We start from the raw sequence: 25,411 nt of genomic DNA on the forward strand, positions 1-25,411 counted from the left end.
AACTCTGTTTTTCTCTGTTTGCCAAGCACACTTTATAACATTCCCCTCACACCAATCTCAGCCATATCCATTCACTTCAACATCACTTCCTATTTCCAGCCTCCAATGTGTTGTTTGAAGTCTGTGCTTCAGACAATCTCAATAAATGCTTTGCATCTATGAGGTAAACATTTGGCCTTCCTTATTCGCACATTTATTGTTACCCCAGTTGCACAGGATAGTAGCATAGATACAAAGAAGAGGACAGAAGGTCACTGGTAACTAACTACACCATCTACCAATGTAGAGAAGGACCCCATATAGCCGAGCTACATCTGCATCCCTCTTTCACTTCTCCCTGTTCTCCTTTGTGTCCTCTCTCTCATGCTCTGCAATTCAGTGCAAATTATTACTCACTGTTATTGTTGTAGCTAACCGAATCACACCTTAACATCACAGTCACCAACAACATTGTCTTTCTCATTTCATTTCCCTCAGTCCAACTCATCACCAGATTCGTTTGAATATCCCTGGATACTTAAAGAATTAGATTTAATGCAAAAAATTTTGCCAAATTATTATACTCTAGGAAACTTCTGCTGCAGACAGCACAGTCAATTTAACACCCCAGACCCATCTCTGAAAATCAGGCAGCACTAGAGGAAATGAAAGAGGTCTAACTATTGAACATAGAACATTACAGCACAGAAACAGGCCTTTTGGCCCTCCTTGGCTGTGCTGAACCATTTTTCTGCCTAGTCCCACTGACCTGCACCTGGCCCATATCCCTCCATACACCTCTCATCCACGTACCTGTCCAAGTGTTTCTTAAAGGTTAAAAGTGAGCCCACATTTACCACTTCATCTGGCAGCTCATTCCACACTCCCACCACTCTCTGTGTGAAGAAGCCCCCCCCCCCCATGTTCCCTTTAAACTTTTCCCCCTTCACCCTTAACCCATGTCCTCCGGATTTTTTCTCTTCTATCCTGCTTGCATTCACTCTATCTATACCCATCATAACTTTATACACCTCTATCAAATCTCCCCTCATTCTTCTATGCTCCAGGGAATAAAGTCCTAACCTATTCAACCTTTCTCTGTAGCTCAGTTTCTCAAGTCCCGACAACATCCTTGTAAACCTTCTCTGCACTCTTTCAACCTTATTAATTTCCTTCCTGTAATTCAGTGACCAAAACTGCACACAATACTACAAATATGGCCTCACCAATGCCTTATACAACCTCACCATAACATTCCAACTCTTATACTCAATACTTTGGTTTATAAAGGCCAATGTACCAAAAGCTCTCTTTATGACCTCATCTACCTGTGACACCAATTTTAGGGAATTTTGTATCTGTATTCCCAGATCCCTCTGTTCTATTGCACTCCTCAGTGCCCTACCATTTACCTTGTATGTTCTACCTTGGTTTTTCCTTCCAAAGTGCAATACCTCACACTTGTCTGTATTAAACTCCATCTTCCATTTTTCAGCCCATTTTTCCTGCTGGTCCAAATCCCTCTGCAAGCATTGAAAACCTTCCTCACTGTCCACTGCACTTCCAATCTTTGTATCATCAGCAAATTTGCTGATCCAATTTACCACATTATCATTGATATAGATGACAAACAACAATGGACCCAGCATTGATCCCTGTAGCACACCACTAGTCACGGGCCTCCACTCAGAGAAGCAATCCTCCACTACCACTCTCTGACTTCTCCCATTGAGCCAATGTCTAATCCAATTTACTACCTCACCATGTATATCTAGCGAATGAATCTTCCTAACTAACCTCCCATGCGGGACCTTGTCAAAAACAACCTAAAACAATTCACATTGCTGTTATCTCTAGGATTATTGCCTGATCTGTTGAATATTTCCAACATTCTTTCTTTCCTCAGATGTCCTGCTTCTGTAGCATTTTAGACTGACCCCGACTTTTGAATTCAATAGATTATATACTTTAAAATCATCTTCTTACCGTGAGCCAATTGTACAAATGGCTGTGCTAATTATCAATCTGTCTGTCCTCTCGACTGTGCAAATGTGGCAAGTGGATATTTAGACCTAGCCAAGTGGCCCCTGTTAAACTCAGAATTGGAACATTGGAAGGAGGTCAAGTTCATGCTTGTAATTTCTACTGTGTCCACCTATTCCTCACCCAAACTCCACCCAAAAACTCTTTTCAGGGTTAAGTTCCACTTTTGAATTTCTTTTATGTTGCTGTTACTAGTTTTGCCATCATCATACCTATGATTTTTTATGAATTATTAGACACAGTGTTTTACTGTCAGTTGAGAACAGTGAATATTAAATTAAAATAGAATGCATAAAATAGCCATACAATAAGTTATAATACTATACTCACAGCTGCTTTAAGTCAATGGGAGAAAAGAAGTAGAATTTCACTCAATGTTTACTTTCGGGTCACAATAATGATTTTGAATTATTCCTCTTGATGAACATGAGCTTTGAGATCCTTGGGGAATGTTGCCCAAATTGCAGGTTCTCTTGTGTAAAACTTATTCTCACTGCATGTGGGTGTGTCAACATAGATAGATATCCCTAATAGCAACTGGATTAAATGTCTCGCTAAGAAATTTCAGACAGTGGGTGAGAGACAACACATTGTTTGGGTTCTGGTTCAACTGCAGGTCAAGCTGGCTACAAATGTCCCAGCATCTAACTTTACTTCATGGCCACTACTACTGCAAATAATATTATTTTGCCAATTTTAAATTTGCCAGCTGCTGGGATCTTATCTATATCTAGGTTAATCATCTCTTGCCTCTGGTTCAGTAGGCTGACAAGATTTAAAATGTACTTACTGCTACAACTCTCCAATCTTCTACTAAAAGTAACTTTGAGCAGTTTTTAAAACCCCTCATGATTTTGTAATATAAAATGCTAAGTTCATTGTTCCTTTGATCGAGGGTAAACAATTACAGCAAATTCAATGTCTTTTAACTCAGACTCTATCACCCCAGCAACATTCTTGTGAGTCTTATATTCAGGAAATTATGTACTTGTAACCCTAGGCCTCTCTGTTCTACAACACTCACCTTGACCTTGACATTCTCTGTGTATGTCCTGCCTTACCTTAACTTCCCAAAATGCATCACTTCTCACTTTACTGAGTTAAGTTCCGTCTACTCTTCCTTTGTCTACTTCTCAGTCCTGTTGTAATCTTACACAACTTTTTTCACTGACCTCCAGCAAGCCATGGATTACCATAGACCTTCAGTCTGGAAATAACTCTTAGCTTTCCACCCGCTGACTCCTTCCATCAAACCAATTTTGCATCCTGTTGACTAGCTCACCTTGGATCCTGTGTTATTTAATCTTCCAGATCAGCCTACTATGGAAGACTTTGTGAAAGGCTTTTCTAAAGTCCGCAAGACTAGTAACCCTCTTCCAGTTTCTAAGTTTTAGCCATATACGTAGCCTTACAGGATATTCCCCAAGAATATTTTAAATACTGCTCCCTGATCAATATCACCCCCCCCCGCTCTTTTACCTCCCCCTTGAGAGTCAGAGCAGTAGAACATGGATTCAGCCTTTTCAGCCCAATCAGTCCATGTCAACCATGGTGCCAGACAGTCGGTCTCAATTTTCTGCATATTCCTCTAAGCCCCACCTGCGTGCTGCTTAAGTGATACTATTGTACCTGTATCAACCACGTCTTCTCACAGTTCGTACCACATATTCACCACCCTCTGTGTGAAGAATGTTGCCCCTCTGGTCACATTTAAATCTTTCCTCTCTCACCTAAAATCCCCTAATTTTAGACTCCACGACCCTGGGGAAAAGGTTGCCAATGCCCACCGTGGCTATGCCTCTCATAATTGTAAACATTTTTGTAAGTTCACCCTTCATTCCAAGGAATGAAGTCCTAGCCTAAGAATCTCTTCCTATAACTTAGGTCCTCTAATCTGGGCAACATCCTCAAGAATCTATTTTGCACTTTTCCAATTTAACTATATCTTCCCAATAACAGGATGATCAACACTGTATACAGTACTCCAAAAGTGGTGTCAGTAATGATTTATAGAACTGCAACTTAATGTCCCAGGTCCTATAATCAATAGCCTGACTGATGAAAGCCAGCATGCTAAATGCCTCTTTCACCACCCATCTACCAATGACACTACTTTCAATAACCTACAAATGTACACTCCTAAATCCTGTTCCATTGCACTCCCTAGCACCTTACCATTCATAGTATAAATCCTAAACTGGTTTGATATCTCAAAATTCATCATATCACATTTATCTGTATTGAAATCTATTTGCCTCTCCTCAGTCCACTTCCCTAACTGATCAAGATCTCCTTGCAATATGAGATAACCTTATTCAATATCAACAATACCTCTTAATTTTGTGTAATCTGCATATTTATGGGTAAATCCTTGCCTATTAGTTTATATAAATAATGAATAACAAGGGTCCCAACACCGATTTCTGTGGCACACCACTAGATATGATACACATACCTCCATTCTGAGAACAACCTTCAACCACCACCCTCTGCTTTCTACATCCAAGCCAATTTTAAATCCACTGAACTGGCTCTCTCAGGATTCCATGTGGAACCTTGTTGAAGGCCTTGCTAGACTAAATAGACTACATCCATTCCCCTGCCCTCATCTACCTTTTTGGTTAATTCTTCAAAAGATTCATCAAGCATGATTTCATACGTACAAAGCCTTGCTGTCTCCTCCTAATCAGACCCTGCTTATCCAAATGCTGATAGATCCTGTCCTTCCTCTTGGGTAAGTAGTGGTATGAACATCCTCTAAACAGTTCCACTTGTTTCTCCCATCTCTTGAGAAACCACCATTTTCTTCCCAGTAAATACCAAGGAGAAACACCACAACAGGGACCATGTCCCCCTTGTCCTCACCTATCACCCCACCAGCCTCCGGATCCAGCATATTATCCTCCGCAACTTCCGCCACCTTCAACAGGACCCCACCACTAAGGACATCGTTCCCTCTCTACCCCTTTCTGCTTTTCGCCGGGATTGTTCCCTCTGCAACTTCCTGGTCCACACATCCCTCCCCACAGATCTCCCACCTGGCACTTATCCCTGCAAGCGTAAGTGCTACACCTATCCCTACACCACCTCTCTTACCACCATTCAGGGCCCCTAACAATCCTTCCAGGTGAGGCAACACTTCACTTGTGAGTCTGTCGGGGTAATCTATTGCATCCAGTGCTCCCGGTGCAGCAGTGCTACATTGGCGAGACCCAACGCAGATTGGGGGACCGCTTCGTCGAGCACCTCCGCTCCGTCCGCCACAACAGACAGGATCTCCCGGTTGCCACCCACTTCAACTATCCTTCACATTCCCATTTGGATATGTCCATACATGGCCTCCTCTACTGCCATGATGAGGCCAAACTCAGGTTGGAGGAGCAACACCTCATATACTGTCTGGGTAGTCTCCAGCCCCTTAGTATGAACATCGAATTCTCCAACTTCCGGAAATTCCCTCCCTCTCTCTTCCCCCATCTCACCTTCACTCTGTCTCCTCTTCTAGCTGCCTATCACCTCTCTCATGACTCTGCCTTCTTCTACTACCCATAGTGCTTTCCCCTTAGATTCGTTCTTCACCTTTCCTGCCTATCCCCTCCCTGCTTCCCCTCCCCCACCCCTTGATCTTTCCTCTGATTGGTTTTTCACCTGGCACATTCCACCCTCCCCCCACCTTCTTTATAGGGCCGCTGCTCCCTCATTCTTTAGTCCTGACGAAGGGTCTTGGCCCGAAACATCGACGGCTCCTTTCAATGGATGTTGTCCGACCTGCTGAGTTCATCCAGCCTTTTTGTACATATTAAAAATCCCACCATTCTGGCTGCGAGAGATATAGGTGGCTCTGCAGATATCTATGGGGACCCACTCACTTCCTTTTATTCTTAATATAGATATTGAACCTCTTGGGATTTCGCTTAACCTTACCTGCCAGATTCATCTCATTACCCTCTCTTTGGCCTGCTGATTTCCCTCTTTATATTTTTGTAATCATCAAGGGTTTGCTCATCCCCAACCTCCTAAACCCAATGTATGCTTCCTATTTTTCTTGACCAGAGCCTCAATATTTCCCAACAGCCAAGATTCCCTAAGTATGCCTGGTTTACCCTTCACCCTCTGAGCTCATCTGCCTTACCTGTTAACCTCAAGCATTGAAGTTTATTTGAGCTGTTGCTGTGTGCTTAGCTATCCTGGTTACTACCCTTGCTTTCACTGACTGCTGCTTTATCCCATGACTTGCTTCTGCTCCGATTCTATCCTCTCCTGTGTAGCACTAGCAAATTTCCCTGCAAGGATATTGGTTCCTCCCTGCTTCATTTGTAATCCCCTAATGCTCCTATAGCATCTGGACTGTCTACTTGGCTATTCTGACTAAAATAGTTGCAAATTCTTCAATTTAGTCTTTACCACTCACATACTGGGGCCTGCTGTCATTAAGGATAAGGATGTTCTTGTAGTCAGCTCCTTTTGTTAGCTGTTTAATTGTTCATCATCATTCATGATTAATTACAGAGCTTCGACATGGGGCATAAGCTTTAGGATTCCTTCTCGTTATTGTTTGGATGCTGCGCTCACTATTTATTTATTTATTTATCGAAGCACAACATAGAATGGGCCCTTCCGGCCTTTCAAGCCATGCTGCCCAGCAGTACCCCCAATTTAACACTAGCCTACTGGGATGATTTACAATGATCAATTAGCCTAACAACCAGTGCCTCTTTGGACTGTGGGAGGAAACCAGAGCACCTGGAGGAAACCCAGGCAGTCATAAGGAGAACGTACAAAATCCTTACAGGCAGCGGTGTGAATTAAACCGGAGTTGCCTGTACTGTAAAGCATTGTGCTAACCACCATTATTCTATTTTGTTGCCCATGTGTAACATGAGTGTAGTTCTGCTTTGCAGCTTCACTAGGCTGGGAATCATTCTGACATAGATGATCGGCTGTATTTGTCACATGTCCATCGAAACATACAGTGAAACATGTTGCTTTGCCTCAGTGACTAAGCAGTGCGAGGATTGTCCTGGGGACAGCCCACAAGTGTTGCCACATTTCCGGCATTAATGTAGTATGCCCACAACTCACTAATCCTAACATATGTCCTTTGGAATGTGGGAAGAAACCAGAGCATCCAGAGGAAACCCTCACAGTCATGGAAAAACGTACAAACACCTTGCAAACAACGGTGGCATTTGAACCCCAAGTGTTGTAGAGTTTGTTGCTAACTGCTACACTATTGTGCTACCTTGTGAGATTTGTCTGGAGCTAGCTCCTAACCAGAAGTACACGTACATTGTTTGCTGAAGTCAGTGTGATAGGTAGACAGGGTGGTGCAGGAAGCATTTGGCATCAGTACAGAGCACTGGGGACCGGAGTTTGGGCATTGTGTTTCAGCTGTACTGGATGTGAGTGAGGCAGCACTTGGAGTATGGCGTACTCTTTTAGTTGACCTGTTACAGGAAAGACCTCACAATCAGGTTTAGTATCACTGACATACAGTATATTGTGAAATGTGCTGCTTTACAGCAGTACAGTGCAATACATAAAACTAAACTACAATAACAAATGGGTATTAAAAAGTAAATTAAATAAGTAGTGCACAAAGAGAGCAAAAACAGTGATTTTCATTCCTCAAAAAAACCCCCCAAAAATTTTCATTCCTCAAAATATTGAGTGTGTCTCTTCAGTTGGTGTGAGACTTCAGGTGTCTGTATCTCCTGCCCTACAGGAGCTGTGAGAGGATGGTATGGCCCAGCTGGTGAGGTCTTTGATGACGTTTACCTTTTTGCAGATAGTACTGATGATGGGGAGGTCTTGATGCAGGATTATCTCCTCTTTGCAGCTTCTTTTGCATATTTGGATCATTCTGACACATTCCCTGAGAGAAATAGAGCTACTCTATGTTACAATGAAGACAAATTTGGGCCCAACTCATTCCTCTGACCACCACCTCTTGATTCTCATATCTGTTGTACAGAAATTTGACAAACTGAAATAGAGGGATACAATTTCTATGCATATAAGCCACTTCAGGCTTACCTATAAAAGTGAAGTGACCAGATAAGGATGAATTAATGAGGGAAGGGCTACACTCATAATATAGTTTTGATTGGGTGTCATTGTTTATCAGTCTGCAGTTTTCAGAAATCAATGTGTGATTGAAAGAGCAGTCACGGAGGCAGGAACAGCACTGGTATGAGAGCCTGAGAGAGGGTTAGAGCATCCATTTTAACCGCCCCTCACATCAACACACGGAGAACAATGTTCATGAGCTAGGAGGAGGCACAACTCATGGTATTTTCCAGAACCATGAGCAGGAACATAGAGTCCAACTAGGTTTACCTAAAAATACACAGTTGATATATTTAGTGCCTTGCAGGAGGAATTTAGAATAGAGGTAACTGCAGTTTCATGATGTATAACTGGGTTTCAAAACAACGAGAAGCCATGTAGAGCACAAGTTTTCCCATCAACAATGAAACTTAGTACCCCTCTGCACAACGGACACATCTGGTAGTAAGTGTCATTCAGTCTGAGGAATGGTATTGGCTATCCGTTCAAAAATAGCAGTACCAATGTGTTCAACCACATCAGAACTGATTTCATGCAAACCAGGAGGCAAGTCTCACAAGAAGCCCATGCAATATTTTCCTATTCAGGACTAGGGAGAGATTCCTGTGTAGCCAAAGTGTTAAGTGACCAATAGTTGTTGTCTTACCAAATATATCCTCTTCATACCATGCAGTTGGAATTCCAAACGACGTTCCCGACTTCCTACCTTAAACCTATTCACGCTAAGGAAGCAGTAGTGATTGAAGATAAAGATAGCTTACAGAATTTCAATCTCTTATTAACATGACTAACAATGGGGTTGCTCAATTGAGCATGTGACTTTAGTACCATAATTGCACATATAACTTGTATGAGTCTGACCCATTGTGATGGGTGAACAAATATCAGCTGTAGGAAGTCAGTAAATACTCTTCCGTTTTTTGATTGAACATTCTTGAAGACTTAAATTTATAAAGAATTAATCCACCTGCTTTTTCAGAACAAGATTATTAATTTAATATTATATTTTGTGTTATATTAATTAGATTGAAGAAATTAGAATGACACATTTTTGTATGTTGACTATTTCAATCATAATTCCTGATCCAATCTTCTATCAACAGGTATCTATTTCTTTATAAATATCATTGATTTTATAAAGAGTTAACATAGTAATTAAATACAAATTATCTAAGCTTGCTTTTTGTGAAGTATTTAGAAGAACATGCTGCCCTCATTTTTCATCCATATTTTTCTTAATATTTATTCGTGCTCTCATTGGTAAAGTCAAATCTGCCACCCGTAATTACTAAAATGAGTGGACCATGCATTTGAGTAAATGACTTATTATTGACCAATCAGTTGGGCTCAGCTTGCTTTGGCCCAGGCACTTACCGAGCTTAATATAGATAGAGACCTGATGAATCAACATGGATGTTGTGGGCCGAAAGGTCTTTCTTTATACAGTGGGACTCTATCACTCCTAAAAATTGTATATTGTTCCAAAAAAATCAGTAAATATTCTATTTTAAAATTTGGTGAACTGCTATGACATATTGTTTATTATTGCAAATAATAAAAGAGAACTATTATTGTGTTTGCGATTATGTAAATAGTACCTGAGAGAAAATGAAGGTTGGGCACTATAGAGTTACAACTTTTCACAGCTATTAGATACAATTTGTAGCTTTAGTACAAATGGAGTACACCTTTGTAACAAATGTGTTTGTTATTAGAAAGGAATAAGCTATTTAGGCAGGATACCTTCTGGTGAAGCTATGCCTTTAAACAGTAATAACAAGCATTTGCTGGCACTACCACGATGAAATGATCCATCGTTCTGGTAGCAGAAATGGAAGGAATCTTGCTAAATGAAAGGATCATTTAAAATCCGTCTCCGTGAAATTCTGAATACCTTTTGTATCTGATTACACTTCTTAGAATTATTCCACAAATGCTCCTCTTGTTGTGTTTTGTCTTTGCCAGCTTGTTGTTACTTGTGCTCTCAATCACCCCTGGGGCTCACGAGAAACCCTTGAAGGAAGCTGAAGAGCTGCATTCTCTGTGAGAGAACAGCAGAATGAGATAAAGCAACACAGCGCTCAAGGAAGCCTGAGCTGCCTTCATTTGCATTGCCTGCTATAAGTGAGGCAATTGAATCACTTTCCTGGCACATACCCGGCTGTATAGTGATTTTATTTCATAATGAACTCTGTGCTGTGACTTAATAGGCTGTCATGTTGGGGCACAGAAATGGATTGAGATACTGATGCATTACATCCGCGAGGAGGCAAAAAAAATCACCTGGGCTTCAGGGAGTCCCATCATTATCAACTGCTGAACAGTTCCTCTTCATTTCACAAATGACTGTTAGTGTGGAGAATGGAGAAAAGCAGTTGTACTGACTAAGCAGATTTAGCAAGCTGGAGCCGGAGTGCTGCTTCATTGCAGGTTTCTGAAGATGAAAAATAGGACAATAGCTGGCTTTTCAGTCACCAAATGTTCTGCATTTCAGTTTTTAAAAAAGCGGGTAAGAAAATTTAATTTTATTGCAATTTCTGTCTATTATTCTGCAGTTCCCCTGAATGAGCAATTACCTCAATGTCACTGCTTTAATCTGACAGCTAAGACACTGGATCAGAATAACAGGGATAAATATAAATGTCATGGGATACTGTTACAAAGGCCATTACTCTCAGATGTCAGTTAAAATTAAGGATCTATATTTTTAAAAAATAAACCTCTGAAACAAGATTATTTCAGAATTAATGTTATGCGGGGCTATGCCGTGCACAATCGATCTGTGAGAATAATTTTTCTAGTGAAATCTTTTATAACTTCTCATCATTAGAATTACTTCATTTAATGCAATTTACTGCCAGTGATTTAAAGGTTATAATCACATTGCAATTTTAGTGGTATCGTCATAAACTAACATCGCCATTCATGGCAACAGAAATGAAAATAGCAATTAAGTGTATTTAAATTTCATCAAATAGCCTGCAAGGTGTGAAGAGCTTTTGAACTTAATTAAAAAGAAGCATATTATATTAAAATAGAACACTGCCTTATTGATGACTCATGCAGAAGATTACATCTAGTAGACTGTTGCATTCAATGTACTCAGCTCCTGTCTAATCTGTTTACATTTTCATCTATTCAGTGATAATTCAGGTTCATGTTATTGGGTTTCAGTCTGTAAAATATTCATTTTTATTTTTTTAAGTGCTGAAGTAACACAGCCTGCGGATATCTAGTTTCCTCTTTGAACATCATATTCATAAACCTTGAATTAGCTACTCTCTACTTGATGAATAAAATATTCAAATGATTTGCTTTTTTCTGACACAACTTGCATGTTGCCTGAATCCACTAATTCATATTACAGATGAAAGCAGTTGCACTTTTCTTTTCCATGAATGATTGCTGTAAAAACTAATCAAAATGGTATCTACCACAGTTACAGCTTCTTTAGGTCTTGTTTACAGCAAGTAAACAGAAGAGTTTATTTCCTTTGGAATAGAGGAGGCTGAGGAAACCGAAGTTAGTAAAATTATGGAAGGGTCAGATCAGGCAAGTAGAAAGGATCTCTTTCCTTTGTCAGTAGGGTCTACACCAGAGGGGCAGGGTGTTGAAAATGCTTGCTAGGAAGATTAAAGGGGGAAAAAGGGATCTATTTCATCCCTAAAAGGTCATGTGGGGGTTCCGAACCTGCTGCCTAAAGAGTGAGTAATCTTCATCATATTTGCACAGTACTTGGACCTGTACTTGAAGAGCCGTGATCTGCAGGGCTACAGATTTATTTGCTAGAAGATAGGCTAGGTTGGATGTCTCTTCTTCAACAGGCAATTGATGGACCAAATGGCCTTCATTTACACTGTCTGGCCATCATGTCAATGCTGGTTAAAGAAGAGCCTTTCTTCTGTAATTCTGTGTGCTCTTGGTTTTTTTTATATTTGAGCCCTCATTCTAGTGCTAAATAGAACCAGGTGTTTGAGCTGAGATGTCAGCCCTGGATAGAATCTATAAATCACCTGGTGTTGTTCTGCATCAGAAATAATAGAGAATCATAGCCTGAACAGATTGTTATCTATATCAGTACAAACACTGAAAACGAGAGAGAGAGAGAGACACTGAAAACGAGAGAGAGAGAGAGAGAGAGAGAGAGAGAGAAATCTTATTTCAGATTTTGTGTTGAAAAATTTTGAAATATGTACAAACATGTGCAAATCTAAGTAAAATTTCATTCTTATTGTAACAGTATAAGGTTATGTTGATTCAATAACAGATTTAATTGTGCGTGCTGACACAGATTTAATGTAATTTTTCAACCAATGCTGTAGGTATGGTCTGTAATAGAAATGGTTAAATTGCTCATTAAGTATCACCCTTCATGTCTTTGGTGTCCAGGAATATTAAAGTATGTTTTCTTTATTTTGGCTACATTTCTGTAAAGCACAAACTGGCCAACAAGAGCTACAATGTACACATTGATTCTGACTAAAAAGCACATCTTTGAACTTGGATTTAAGCTGCAGAAATATTCATTGATTACAAATAATAAGTAAAATGCCAGAATTACATGTGCTTCCTGAATCATACTTGGCGTGAATCACTTTTCTAAGTTTAATTGCTGAGAATCAGAGGTTGTGTTTTTACACTAAGAGTTTGGGTGCGTGTCAAGTTCAAGGAAAATAAGCATGAGCGTTGTCTAAAGGGATCTCCGGATGATGAGGATAAGCAAGATGATGCTGCAACAGTGCACCAAACCACGTGGTGGTTAGATCCCATTTGGCACCCTTGTTATTCTGCAGGGCAAGATCCTGTTTTGAATTGTACAGGAAGGGCTGGGAAACCCCCAAGTGTAGGTCTGATGTTACCCCAGTGGACAAAGAAAACACCATCAAGTGAAAAAATCTCTCTTCAGTCAATGTGTACTTTTATGTGGGTGGAAAAAAAGTCCCAAGGTATTTTTTTTTTGAAGGAAAGCAAGGGAGTTCTCCCTAGTGCCTTTGCTTCTTACCAAAGCCAATAAACAAATTACTGTTGTTTGCGGGCTTCTGTTGTCAGCCAAGTTTCAATGCTATACTTCAACAGCTTGGGACTTCCCAACATTATAAGAGGTGCAGAACAAATGGGAGTTCATTGCTCTTTCTTCCGGTCACAAATTGAGAGTGATTTTGAAGTTGTTGTGCAAGTACAGACCCTCAGTTCATCCTTTGAACTAAGGAGTTACACCCAGACCTTGCTTGGAATAACAATCAGCTAATACAAAAATTTTCTATTTGCATTGGAACCCATAGTCAAAATGACCTCTCTAGTTCAGAGAGGAGACAGCCGGATGGTTCCACCAGAAAGGTGTTGAGGGACGTACTTTCCATCAGAATATAATAATATTCAGAAAATCTTGAGCATCATGGACTTGCATACAGGCAACCTTCATTGAAAGTGGTGTCACAGGTAGATATGGTCGTAAAGAAAGCTTTTGACATATTGGCCTTTATAAACCAAAGTATTAAGTACAGCAGATGAGATGTTATGTTGAAGTTGTAGAAGACATTGGTGAAGCCTAATGTGTGCAGTTTTGGTCACCTACCTACAGGAAAGATGTAAGGTTGAAAGAGCACAGAGAAAATTTACAAGGATGTTACTGGGTCTGGAGGATCTGAATTATAAGGGAAGATTGAATAGGTTAGGACTTTATTCTTTGGAACATAGAAGATTGAGAGAAGATTTGCTGGATGTATACACAACTATTAGGGGTATAGATAGGTTAAATGCAAGCAGGCCTTTAAATCTGAGGTTAGGTGGGACTACAACTAGAGGTCATGGGTTAAGAGTGAAAGGTAAAATGTTTCAGGTGAACAGTTGGTTGTGAGAGTGTGGAACAAGCTGCCAGCAGAAGTGGTGCATGCAAGATCAATTTCAATGTTAAAGACAAGTTTGGACAGATACTTAGATGGTAGGGGCATGGAGGGCTATGGTTTTGTTGTAGGTCAATGGGAGTAGGCAGTTTAAATAGTTCAGCACAGACCAGGTGGGCCATAGGGGTGGTTTCTGTGCTGTACTTTCCTATGGCTCTATGACTTGGTCTTTCCTACTTAAGCCCTTTTTATTGGCATCATGAACTGGATGCTATACATGTATATATGTATTTGATGTGTCATTAACTACCATGTAATGTGAGTTTTATATTAGATATAATAGAGTTTGGGTTAATTTCTGCAATTGTTAAAAGTCAACACACTGCAATTGTAATGTAAAGGTGAGGATTTGTATGAGGAACCTAAAGCCCAGTGTGAACACAGAACAGCAAGCACTGGACAGGCCTTTCAACCCATGATATTGTGCTGAAAGACATGGTACTTTGTGAACAAATATTGTTAAACATTTGAACAATTTTGATACCTTTTGACTGGCATGCTACAGAAAGCTGCTGATCCACGGATAAGATGTCAATCTACTCACTGAATACCATCTTTACCATATAAAATTGGGGACAAAATAGATGCTGGAATCTGATGCAAAAGAAAGAATGGTAGCTAGACAAATGACAGAATTTATAAATGGGGTAGCAATCTAAATAAGTTAACATTTTACTGAAATGTTTTTCCACCAATAATTCAACATTTCAACAATGTAGAGCCGAATGTTCCAATATTTATCTCCAACTGGAAGCAAGCAAAGCTGGTCAACCAAGTTCAGAAATCTGGCTATTTGATTTGATACTAGAAGCGCATTTGTCCAATCAAGCACTAAGGCTGTGAGGAACCGTTGCAGTAATCTGCTGGGGCTGGAATGATTGCTTTTCAACTACCACAACCATCTTCTATTGTGACTCTGAGCAATGGAGTATATTCCCCTTGATGCCCATTACCTCATTTTATTGCAGGGTTCCTTCATGCCATACTCAGTCAAATGCTGCCTTCTTGTCAAGGACAGTCATTCTCACCTCACCTCTGGATTTCAGCTCTTTGTCTATGTTTGGACCAAGGCTGGACTTGAGGCCTGGAGTGGAGTTGTCCAGGTGAAATTCAGACTCAACCCCAGTATACAGCTTGTTGGTGAGTAAGTCCCATCTGAGAGCACTTCCATCTATGTGGGCCATTGCCTATGCTGGAACAATTATTGGCTGGGTTAGATTTGAGCTGTTTTTTTTTTGTGGTTAGACCATACCTAGGCAATTTTCTATATCCTGTGGCATATGCCAACTCTGCAGATGTACTGACACACTCTGCAGCTGACACCAAGGACATTTTCCCCATGTTCACAACTAACTCCTGACTTTTCATGTTGTGAATAAAATTAGCTGAAATTTGGCTTCAGCAATGGCACTCGACAGCTCTGGCTGAATATGATTGCTAATGTCTTTGCGTGTAAAGCTGTTTAATTATCCTCTATAATTCTTGACTGTCTGTGGCTGGGCTGGAGAGGCTTAATCTAACCTGTTGATTATGCGGTCACTGTGCTCTGCCCACTCAGTGCACAGTGCTATAAAGGCTGAGTAGAAACAAGAGATCCTGCAGCAGCTGGAAGTCTTGAGCAACACACCCAAGTACTGAGGGCACTCAGCAAGTCAGGCAGCATCCACAGAGAGGAATAAACAGTTGACCTTTCAGGCAGAGACAATTGATCAGGAGTACTAGCTTCACTGATCTGGCTGTTAGTTCCAGTTCACATGTTGCAGCATGGTCCAGTATTAGTATTTGTTAGTGTTTTCCTATTCATTAACGTGTATGGCTAGAAAGTTAATTGATAGTCAGGAAACAAAGTTAAAATAAAACAGGAGATTCTAATGGTGCCAGATAATTAATAATGGGATTCCACAGAGATCAGTGCTTGGGACACAGTTTTTCACATTGTGGACAATAATGTGGATGAGACAACTAGTTGTAACATCTCTTAATATTTCTAAGTTTGTCTATGAGATGAAACATGCTGAGATTGCAAGTTATGCTGAAAATGCAAGAAAGTTTCAAGGTTTTCAACAACTGAAGTAGGGGACATATTGTAGATGCTGTATACGTAGATGAAAATGAAGCTATCCACTTCGGCAAGAGAAACAAAAAGGGATTTATAGAAACGATGAACAAAAGGAACAGGGCATATTTCTACAACTTCCTCCAATGCAGTTCTTTGGGACTGAGGAGGACTTCCATTCCAAATCTGTAGATTTTGAAGTTGGCAATGAGGCTAGGGTGGGATTCACAGACTTTTCCGCAGATAGGGCTGAAGCTGGCTGGCAGGGCAGGAGGCTGGTGAGTCTGTGAGGCTGACAGGGCAGGAGGCTGGTGAGTCTGTGAGGTTGACAGGGCAGGAGACTGGTGAGTCTGTGAGGTTGACGGGGCAGGAGGCTGGTGAGTCTGTGAGGCTGACAGGGCAGGAGGCTGGTGAGTCTGTGAGGTTGACAGGGCAGGAGACTGGTGAGTCTGTGAGGTTGTCAGGGCAGGAGACTGGTGAGTCTGTGAGGTTGACAGGGCAGGAGACTGGTGAGTCTGTGAGGTTGACGGGGCAGGAGGCTGGTGAGTCTGTGAGGTTGACGGGGCAGGAGGCTGGTGAGTCTGTGAGGCTGACGGGGCAGGAGGCTGGTGAGTCTGTGAGGCTGGCGGGGCAGGAGGCTGGTGAGTCTGTGAGGCTGACGGGGCAGGAGGCTGGTGAGTCTGTGAGGCTGGCAGGGCAGGAGGCTGGTGAGTCTGTGAGGCTGGCAGGGCAGGAGGCTGGTGAGTCTGTGAGGCTGACGGGGCAGGAGGCTGGTGAGTCTGTGAGGTTGACGGGGCAGGAGGCTGGTGAGTCTGTGAGGTTGACGGGGCAGGAGGCTGGTGAGTCTGTGAGGCTGGCAGGGCAGGAGGCTGGTGAGTCTGTGAGGTTGTCAGGGCAGGAGGCTGGTGAGTCTGTGAGGTTGACGGGGCAGGAGGCTGGTGAGTCTGTGAGGCTGGCAGGGCAGGAGGCTGGTGAGTCTGTGAGGTTGACGGGGCAGGAGGCTGGTGAGTCTGTGAGGTTGACGGGGCAGGAGGCTGGTGAGTCTGTGAGGTTGACGGGGCAGGAGGCTGGTGAGTCTGTGAGGCTGGCAGGGCAGGAGGCTGGTGAGTCTGTGAGGTTGTCAGGGCAGGAGGCTGGTGAGTCTGTGAGGTTGACGGGGCAGGAGGCTGGTGAGTCTGTGAGGCTGGCAGGGCAGGAGGCTGGTGAGTCTGTGAGGTTGACGGGGCAGGAGGCTGGTGAGTCTGTGAGGCTGGCAGGGCAGGAGGCTGGTGAGTCTGTGAGGTTGTCAGGGCAGGAGGCTGGTGAGTCTGTGAGGTTGATGGGGCAGGAGGCTGGTGAGTCTGTGAGGTTGACGGGGCAGGAGGCTGGTGAGTCTGTGAGGCTGGCAGGGCAGGAGGCTGGTGAGTCTGTGAGGTTGTCAGGGCAGGAGGCTGGTGAGTCTGTGAGGTTGATGGGGCAGGAGGCTGGTGAGTCTGTGAGGTTGACGGGGCAGGAGGCTGGTGAGTCTGTGAGGTTGACGGGGCAGGAGGCTGGTGAGTCTGTGAGGCTGGCAGGGCAGGAGGCTGGTGAGTCTGTGAGGTTGACGGGGCAGGAGGCTGGTGAGTCTGTGAGGCTGGCAGGGCAGGAGGCTGGTGAGTCTGTGAGGTTGTCAGGGCAGGAGGCTGGTGAGTCTGTGAGGTTGATGGGGCAGGAGGCTGGTGAGTCTGTGAGGTTGACGGGGCAGGAGACTGGTGAGTCTGTGAGGTTGTCAGGGCAGGAGGCTGGTGAGTCTGTGAGGTTGTCAGGGCAGGAGGCTGGTGAGTCTGTGAGGCTGACAGGGCAGGAGACTGGTGAGTCTGTGAGGTTGACAGGGCAGGAGGCTGGTGAGTCTGTGAGGCTGACAGGGCAGGAGACTGGTGAGTCTGTGAGGTTGACGGGGCAGGAGGCTGGTGAGTCTGTGAGGCTGATGGGGCAGGAGGCTGGTGAGTCTGTGAGGCTGACGGGGCAGGAGGCTGGTGAGTCTGTGAGGCTGACGGGGCAGGAGGCTGGTGAGTCTGTGAGATTGTCAGGGCAGGAGACTGGTGAGTCTGTGAGGCTGACAGGGCAGGAGGCTGGTGAGTCTGAGAGGCTGGCAGGGCAGGAGGCTGGTGAGTATTTTTGTTTCATATACTCAAAGTACTTAGTACCATCTGATATGCCTCTTCTTCTCTTTGAGCAATTATGGCTAGAAGTTCCCTGAAGCTAGTGGAGATGTTGCATTTCTTCAAATGAGTTTGTGCACATCCCTAAATTTTGTTCTCTTCTCACTTGGTAATGTTCTCATTCAACAGAACTAGAAGTGGAAAGCATGTTTTGGAAGATTAACCAGCATAGCTGACTGATGAAATGAGGTTCTTTATACTGGAGATATATTGTTCTGCATGAAGATCTTTAGAGTAATGTTGGAATATTTTGTGGACTCAGCTTTGGTTGTAGTTTTCCAGAGCCCAGAGATGCCTGCACTGGGTATCCGATCTCAGGGGAAGGATCACTACTGTCCAGTAAACCAGGTGCCAGCATTTGTTCCAAGCCTGACAGTCTTGAACTTCCAATATCATTTTCCTCAGTTGCCCATGCATTAAAGACAATGGTGAATATTGTCATTGTCTGTCCTTGCCAAGGGAGGCATCCTAACACATGAGAAGTTGTCCATATTTTCCAGGGTCTTGTCATGAACCTGTATTGTTGGAGGGCAATCTGAGTCTAGTTGTTAAAGACTTCCAGCTTGCGGATGACCAGTCTCAAATGCTTCAGTAAATGAGTTAAAGATGTGTGCTCAAATGCATCTGCTGGGTGACATTAGTTCTGGAGGGTAGCTGCAGTATGTTGAATAATTTCCCATTAGTCTTGAAGATTAGCTGCTTCTTCCTGAGAAGTTTATTGGATATGATGTCAACACTACAGCAAGAAAGATTAGGGAAAGAATTAGGATGATGACGCAGCTTTGATTGACACCAATCTTCAATGAGATTGCCTCTGTTATAGACCTATTGATTAGTGTTATGACTTTTATGCCATCATGGAGAAAATAAAGGATATAGATGGACTTGTGTGGGCTACTGATTGTGATTATGATGTTCCATAGTCCAAGTTGGAGTAGGCCATGTACAATGTCTTGCTGCACCCTGCCTCTCCGTTGGCATTGTGGTGTGCTCAGAATCCACATTGTGATCTGGGGAAATAGCTCATCTGTCCTGGGAGGAGGCAGTTGAGGAGGACCCTCATAGTGACTTTCCTGAAACAGACACCAGGGAGATCCCTCTTTACTTGGCTTTCTTCTTCAGATAATCACGCTTGCCGTATGTCTTCTCATAGGTTATTGAAAGCAAACATTGCTGCAACAAGCTGTTGAGAATACTTTAGACTTCATGGCAAGAGGATCTGGATGTACGAAGAAGGATGTTTTACTACAATTACACATGAGACAACATCTAGAGGATTGTGTACATTTTTGCTCTTATACTGTACAAGCCAGAATATAGTTGCCAAAGAGGGATTGTGGCAAAGTTTTATCAGACTCATTTTTGGAATGCCTGGATTGACATAAAAGGAGAAATTACATTGTATCATTGTAATTCAAAAGAATGAGAGGGAATCTCACTGAAACAATCACAATTCTGACAGGACTGGATGGACTGAATGTGGGAAGGATGTTTCCTGGGCTAGTGCACTAGAATAAGGGATCACAGTCATAGCCTAACACATATGCTCAGGCTTTGGTGAACTTAGAAATTCTCTACCACAGAAAGCTGTGAAGCCCAAGTCACTGAATATACTTAAAGAGATATAATTTTGACACACTACATGCATCAAAGGGCAGAGCGGAAGAATGGGAATATGTTGTTGAGATCGGGTATCTGTCATTAAACATTCTTGCAGGGCCAAATGGTCTAATTCTGGTCCAAATTTCTATGGTTCCATGTTAGTTAATTAACATGTATGATAATGGAAAGTTGAGAACAAATAATTCACCTTTCACCATTAGACTTCTTTAATAGCTTGACGAAATCAGTCAAATCACCCTTTAAAGAATGCACTGGGTTTACTCTTAAAATGTATTTAACAATATCAAATAAGGTGTGTAAGAATTTATTACCTGGTTCTCCTGGAAAGGGTGATATTAATATAGTCATCTGTGATATCTCCCACCTCATATTCAATTTTCAATTCCATTGACATGGATGTGGTACCAGATTAATAGCACATCTTTTGTGTTATCACCCAAAGTAAACTTCTGCCCACATCCTCAATAGTCTTCTCATACTGAGCCAACAAAAGCATTCATTCCTATGTTATTCACTTCAAAAACATGGAAACAGTTAGCTTAACTCACATAGTAGCAAATTGTTTCAGCTGTTTCTGAAGTTAAACACAACATATGGAACATATTTTGCAGGTTAAGTTCCTCCAGACCTGTTCCCTAGACCTATTGCTAAGCATTCATTGGAACCAAGTCAGCAAACAACTTTGTTCCAGCTCGTGAATAGTTCAAAGAGGAATGCTGACAAGCAGCTCAGGAAAAAGTTCAAAGTTTAAAGTAAATTTATTATCAAAGTTCATACATGTTACCATATACAACCAAGGTTCATTTTTTGTTGGCGTATTCAATAAATCTATAGAACAATAACCATTGCAGAATCAATGAAAGACTGCCCAACTTGGGTGGTCAACCAACGTGCAGAAGACAACAAATTGTGCAAATACAAAAAAGAAAGAATAATGATGAGTAAATAAGCAATAAATATTGAGTACATGAGATGAAGTCCATTGGGTCTGGGAATATTTCAATAATAGGGCAAGTGAAGCTGTGTGAATTTGGTTCAAGAGCCTAATGGTTGAGGGGTAGCGAACCTGGTGGTGTGAGTCCTGAGGCTCATATAGCTTCTTCCTGATGGCAACAGCAAGAGGAGCTAATGCCTGGATGGTGATGATGGATGTTGTTTTCCCACAATAGCCTTGTACGTAGATGTGTTCAATGGTGGGGAGAGCCTTTACCCGTGATGGACTAGGCTGCATCCACTAGTTTTTGTAGGACTTTCTATTCAAGGGCATTGGTGTTTCCATGTAGCTGGTCAATATACTCTCCACTGTATAGAAGTTTGACAAAGTTTAAGAAGTCATGCTAAATCTCTGCAAACTCCTAAGGAAGTAGAGACACTGCTATGCTTTCTTTGTAAATACACTTAAGTGCTGGGCCCAAGACAAGTCCTCCAAAATAATAATATCAATAGGGAAAGCTGGTCTTTATGCAAGAACACATTTTAATCGGAACCAAACTTTGCCTTTTTTCCTTCCTTGTCTTAGTATAACATGCTTCCTTTTCAGATATTTGTACTCCTTTTTGTTTTCCTGTGTCATGTGTTACTTGCCTAGATCACTATGGCATGGTGTCCACTGCAGGCTGGAAGTAGGCCAAGTACAACGTCTACTACTGCACCCTACATTTCTCTTGGTGCTGTTAGGTGGTGAAGATCATGCTCACATTGTGATCTGGAGAACAGCTCTTCAGTCCTGGGAGGAGGCAGTTAAGGAGGGCCCTCATAATGACTTTCCAATCACAAGCTTAGTCAGAGCTTGATTCCAGAATAATTTTGGGTGTAGCTCCATTCATCACCTCTTTCTCTGGTGCAACAATTTTTCCCATTGGAAATGTTTGAAGCAAGCTCATGTCTAATCACTCCAAGGCACGTCATGTAAGTACTGCAATGCAGTCTGCTATCATTAAGATTTACTTCAATCTAAAAAAATGAAAATTGCTATATAGACAAAGAAAATGATAGTTACAATAGTTTTAAATCATGTTATGTAATGCTTGATGGGTACAACGGGTAGGCTGTTCAATGGACAGAGCATACAAAAAGCTAGATGGACAATGCATATCCATTGCCACCCACCATCCACACTTATCACTGAAAAGATGTGATGTATTTCAATAACTGCAAGAAAGGTCCATCCATTTCAAGAATGAGCCATCATTACCCTGCCTGGCTTTTGCGCTGCTCTAAGCCCACAGGAATATTGTCAAAGTCTCCTAACAGAGCAGTCACTTTGAAGAAGGCAGTTTAGAGCCACTTTTCCAGGACAACTAGGAATGGATAATACATCCTGGCTCTATTCACAGACTCATACCATAGATGGATAAAAATATTGATGTGACCTTGATGCTGTGTCCACACTAGGATATTGATTTTCAATAATGTGAACCTTGAAAACAACTGAAAGAGCAAGGAAATTCCTCATCGTTGCACATCGTTGGCCATCTAGTACCCAGGGCAACATTACATACATTCTGTCCATGGCCCAAGGTAGAAGCTGCCCAAAGGTCGCTCTCTTTCAATTGCTTTATGCTGTGAGTGATCATTGACTGGAGTTCAATTCTCACCACTCTCTGCAAGGAGTTTGTATGTACTCTCTGTGGCTGCACGGGGGTCCTCCTGGTGCTCCAGTTTCCTTCCAGATTCCAGAGATGTATGATTAGAGTTAGTGAGCTGTGGGCATGATATGTTGGCACCAGGAATATGGCCCCAGCATGATCCTCACTGTTTGATTTCACACAAGTGACACATTTTGGGCTGAACTGTAGCATAGTGGTTAGCATAATGCTATTACACACCAGCAACCCCAGTTCAATCCCTGCCACTGTATGGAAGGAGTTTGCGTGAGCGTATGCCTTCATTAGGAGTGCTCTGGTTTCCTCCCACATTCTAAAGACTGAGGGGTCAGCAGCTAATTGGTGATATGGGAGTAATTGTGTGGCATGTGTTCACTGGGTCGGAAGGGCCTTCTATCTCCAAATAAAACAAAGAAAATAATATCTTTTCCCTGATGCAATAGAAGTAGTCTCCATACATGTCATGTAAGATCAACGAGAGTTTGTGGTTCTCATTACTTTCCAAAGATTCATGAAAGAAAGTGGACCCAAGAATTCTTCTTTATATCATCTAAGTAATTATTTCCTTGAGCTCCAGACAGGAAAAATAGCCAGAAATCTGCCATATTAGTTTGCTATTCCTTCATATTGCAAATTGATATTTGCGACGTTTCATTAGAGAGGGGGGCAGATAGAAGGCCCATAGCAAGAAACCCTTGTGTGTGAGAAGTGGCTTTGCTAACTCTCCTGGCCCCCTTTGCCGAATGAAAACGTGCTCTATGTTGTCCGTCACCAAAAGAAGCAGCTATTTTGCTCAGAAACCAAGAAAAGATCAGACTTGAGAAGATTAGTTGTACCTTTCTCTGCAATCTTTGGAGGCTCACCCTTAATACTTGAAGCAAGATACTGTGGAGAGATAGACCTCTGATTTCATGGTCAATTCAGATAAATTTGAGTGTTCAATAGCCAGAAGAGATGCATCATACTGTGGGTTTGGTAGTGGGCAGAATTTGTGGTGCCTTCCTGGGGAGGAATGCCCTTTCTCTCATTATACAGTACCTCCAGATGGGAAGTCACCAGTAAGCTATCATTTATTTTGAATCTCACTGATGAACATTCTAGCCACTGTTTGCTAGCAGACACTGAAACCAATACCATATGGAGATTTTCCTTATCAATTTCAGCATAAACCTTTATACACTAGGTTGCTAGGTTGTTAAAATTAAAGAGCAGAGTGTCCTATACTGACATCATGAGCTGCAAGCGATTAAGCATCATGTACAAGAGATACAATCCAATACAAAACTGTTAGCAGCCCTAATCACAATAACAGTGTTACTGTGCAAGCAGCTTGTGTTATGAACTGGACACTTGTGACTTTTTGCACATATCCACTAAAATCATTCCAATTATTGGGAAGCTAGCTTCAGCAAACAGTGAAGAAAGTAAAAAGCATGCATGGATGCTTCAGATGCTACTTTGTGAAGTTCAAGTCAAAATGTTAACATTGGAAATTAATTCACTCAATGCAAAATAACAGCACTACCACACTACGTTTTGTTCAAGTCAAATTAAGCAAAATAAACCTAACAATTATTTTCCATTGTTTACTCAAACATTTAGATATGTACCACTTCAATCTGTCCTTAAAGAGCTTCCTGAATCTGTTGCAGTTGTCAAATGTGTCTGTTACCTTGAACCTCTGTCCTTGCATTTTACAAATGCTTTCCAAGGTATGTTACACTGGACTTAGTGTACACAAACTGGCTTAATGTAAAACCTTCCAATCTATAAATTTTTATAGATATGTATATGTAGGCACGTGGTCATGTGTGTAGGGGCTGAACTACCAAACCAGTAGACCTTGAATGATTTGGCCCAAGTATTCAGGCACTTCAACACAAAGCTATAATGAGAAGGTGGACTTTAACACCTCCGGGTTCCTGATGGCCGGCAGAATCATCCAAGAATGTGCAGCAGAAAAAAAAAATCTATAATGAATAATTTCCATCCCACTCGTACAAATCCAGAATGAAGGTTGAAAGGTCACCGGCACCTTCATCTTGGCCAACCCAACCATCTCCAGCCCATCCCCCTCTTTCTTCTCCTCATCTCATTTACTAGTCAGCATCCTACCACCTCCATCACCAACCACTTGTACAAGCAAAATAACACCGGGAGTTAAGGTATGTGAGGTTAATGGAAAATTATTTTTAAAATTATTTTCTTTTCCACAATGATTTAAAAATTAGTACAGCAGACTATGGTGTAATCATGTGCTGCTTAGCACATGAGGGGATAGGAACAATCTATCATTGAAATATGAAATAATTAGTAAATATGAATATGCCTCCAGTGAATCCAAAAGGAAAACTTACCATATAGATAGATTTTCAGAACCATTCTTTTTGTGGTTAGGGATTTTCCATATTACCCTGTACTTACAGGCTGGGCTGGCTTATGTCACGTATCAAGCTCTCCTTCCATACCCACTTCACCACATATATTCCCCTCAGCACAATCAGTGTGAGATACTAGAAGCAGTCCTGCTTACTAAGAGGGAACAGCAATAACAGGATTTGACTGCTTCTACAGTGCCTAAAAAAAGTAATTCCCTCTCCCCCCCCCCACCAGCCCTGTTTCATGTTCTATTGTTTTATAACATTGAATCACAGTGGATTTAATTTGGCTTTTTTGACACTGATCAACAGAAAAATTCTCTTTCGTGTCAAACTGAAATCAGATCTCTACAAAGTGATCTAAATTAATTAGAAATATAAAACAAAATAATTGATTACATAAGTATTTATCCCCTTCAAGTCAGTATTCAGTAGATGCACCTTTGGCAGCAATTACAGCCACGAGTCTGTGTGGATAGGTCTCTGTCAGCTTTGCACATCTGGACACTGCAATTTTTCCCCGTCTCCTTTACAAAACTGTTCAATCTCTGTCAGATTGCATGTAGATCAGGAG

General features: G+C 41.9%; 1 protein-coding gene across 5 annotated transcripts in view; it reads left to right on the forward strand.

Moving 5' to 3' along the window:
• Positions 1–25,411, forward strand: part of sgk1 (serum/glucocorticoid regulated kinase 1) — a 126,830-nt gene that overhangs the window by 23,992 nt on the left and 77,427 nt on the right. Inside the window, exon 1 of one of the 5 annotated variants that reach the window (XM_073056329.1) lies at positions 10,446–10,600. The exons of 3 other annotated variants lie outside the window; for them this stretch is intronic. In XM_073056329.1, coding sequence (XP_072912430.1) covers positions 10,532–10,600 — 69 coding nt within the window. In that variant the 5' untranslated portion in view covers positions 10,446–10,531. Of the gene's footprint in view, positions 1–10,445; positions 10,601–25,411 lie in introns of those variants that run through there. One more of the 5 variants, XM_073056330.1, reaches the window with a different exon arrangement.

This window comes from Hemitrygon akajei, chromosome 9, assembly GCF_048418815.1.
Source record: "Hemitrygon akajei chromosome 9, sHemAka1.3, whole genome shotgun sequence".
Lineage (NCBI taxonomy): Eukaryota > Metazoa > Chordata > Chondrichthyes > Myliobatiformes > Dasyatidae > Hemitrygon > Hemitrygon akajei.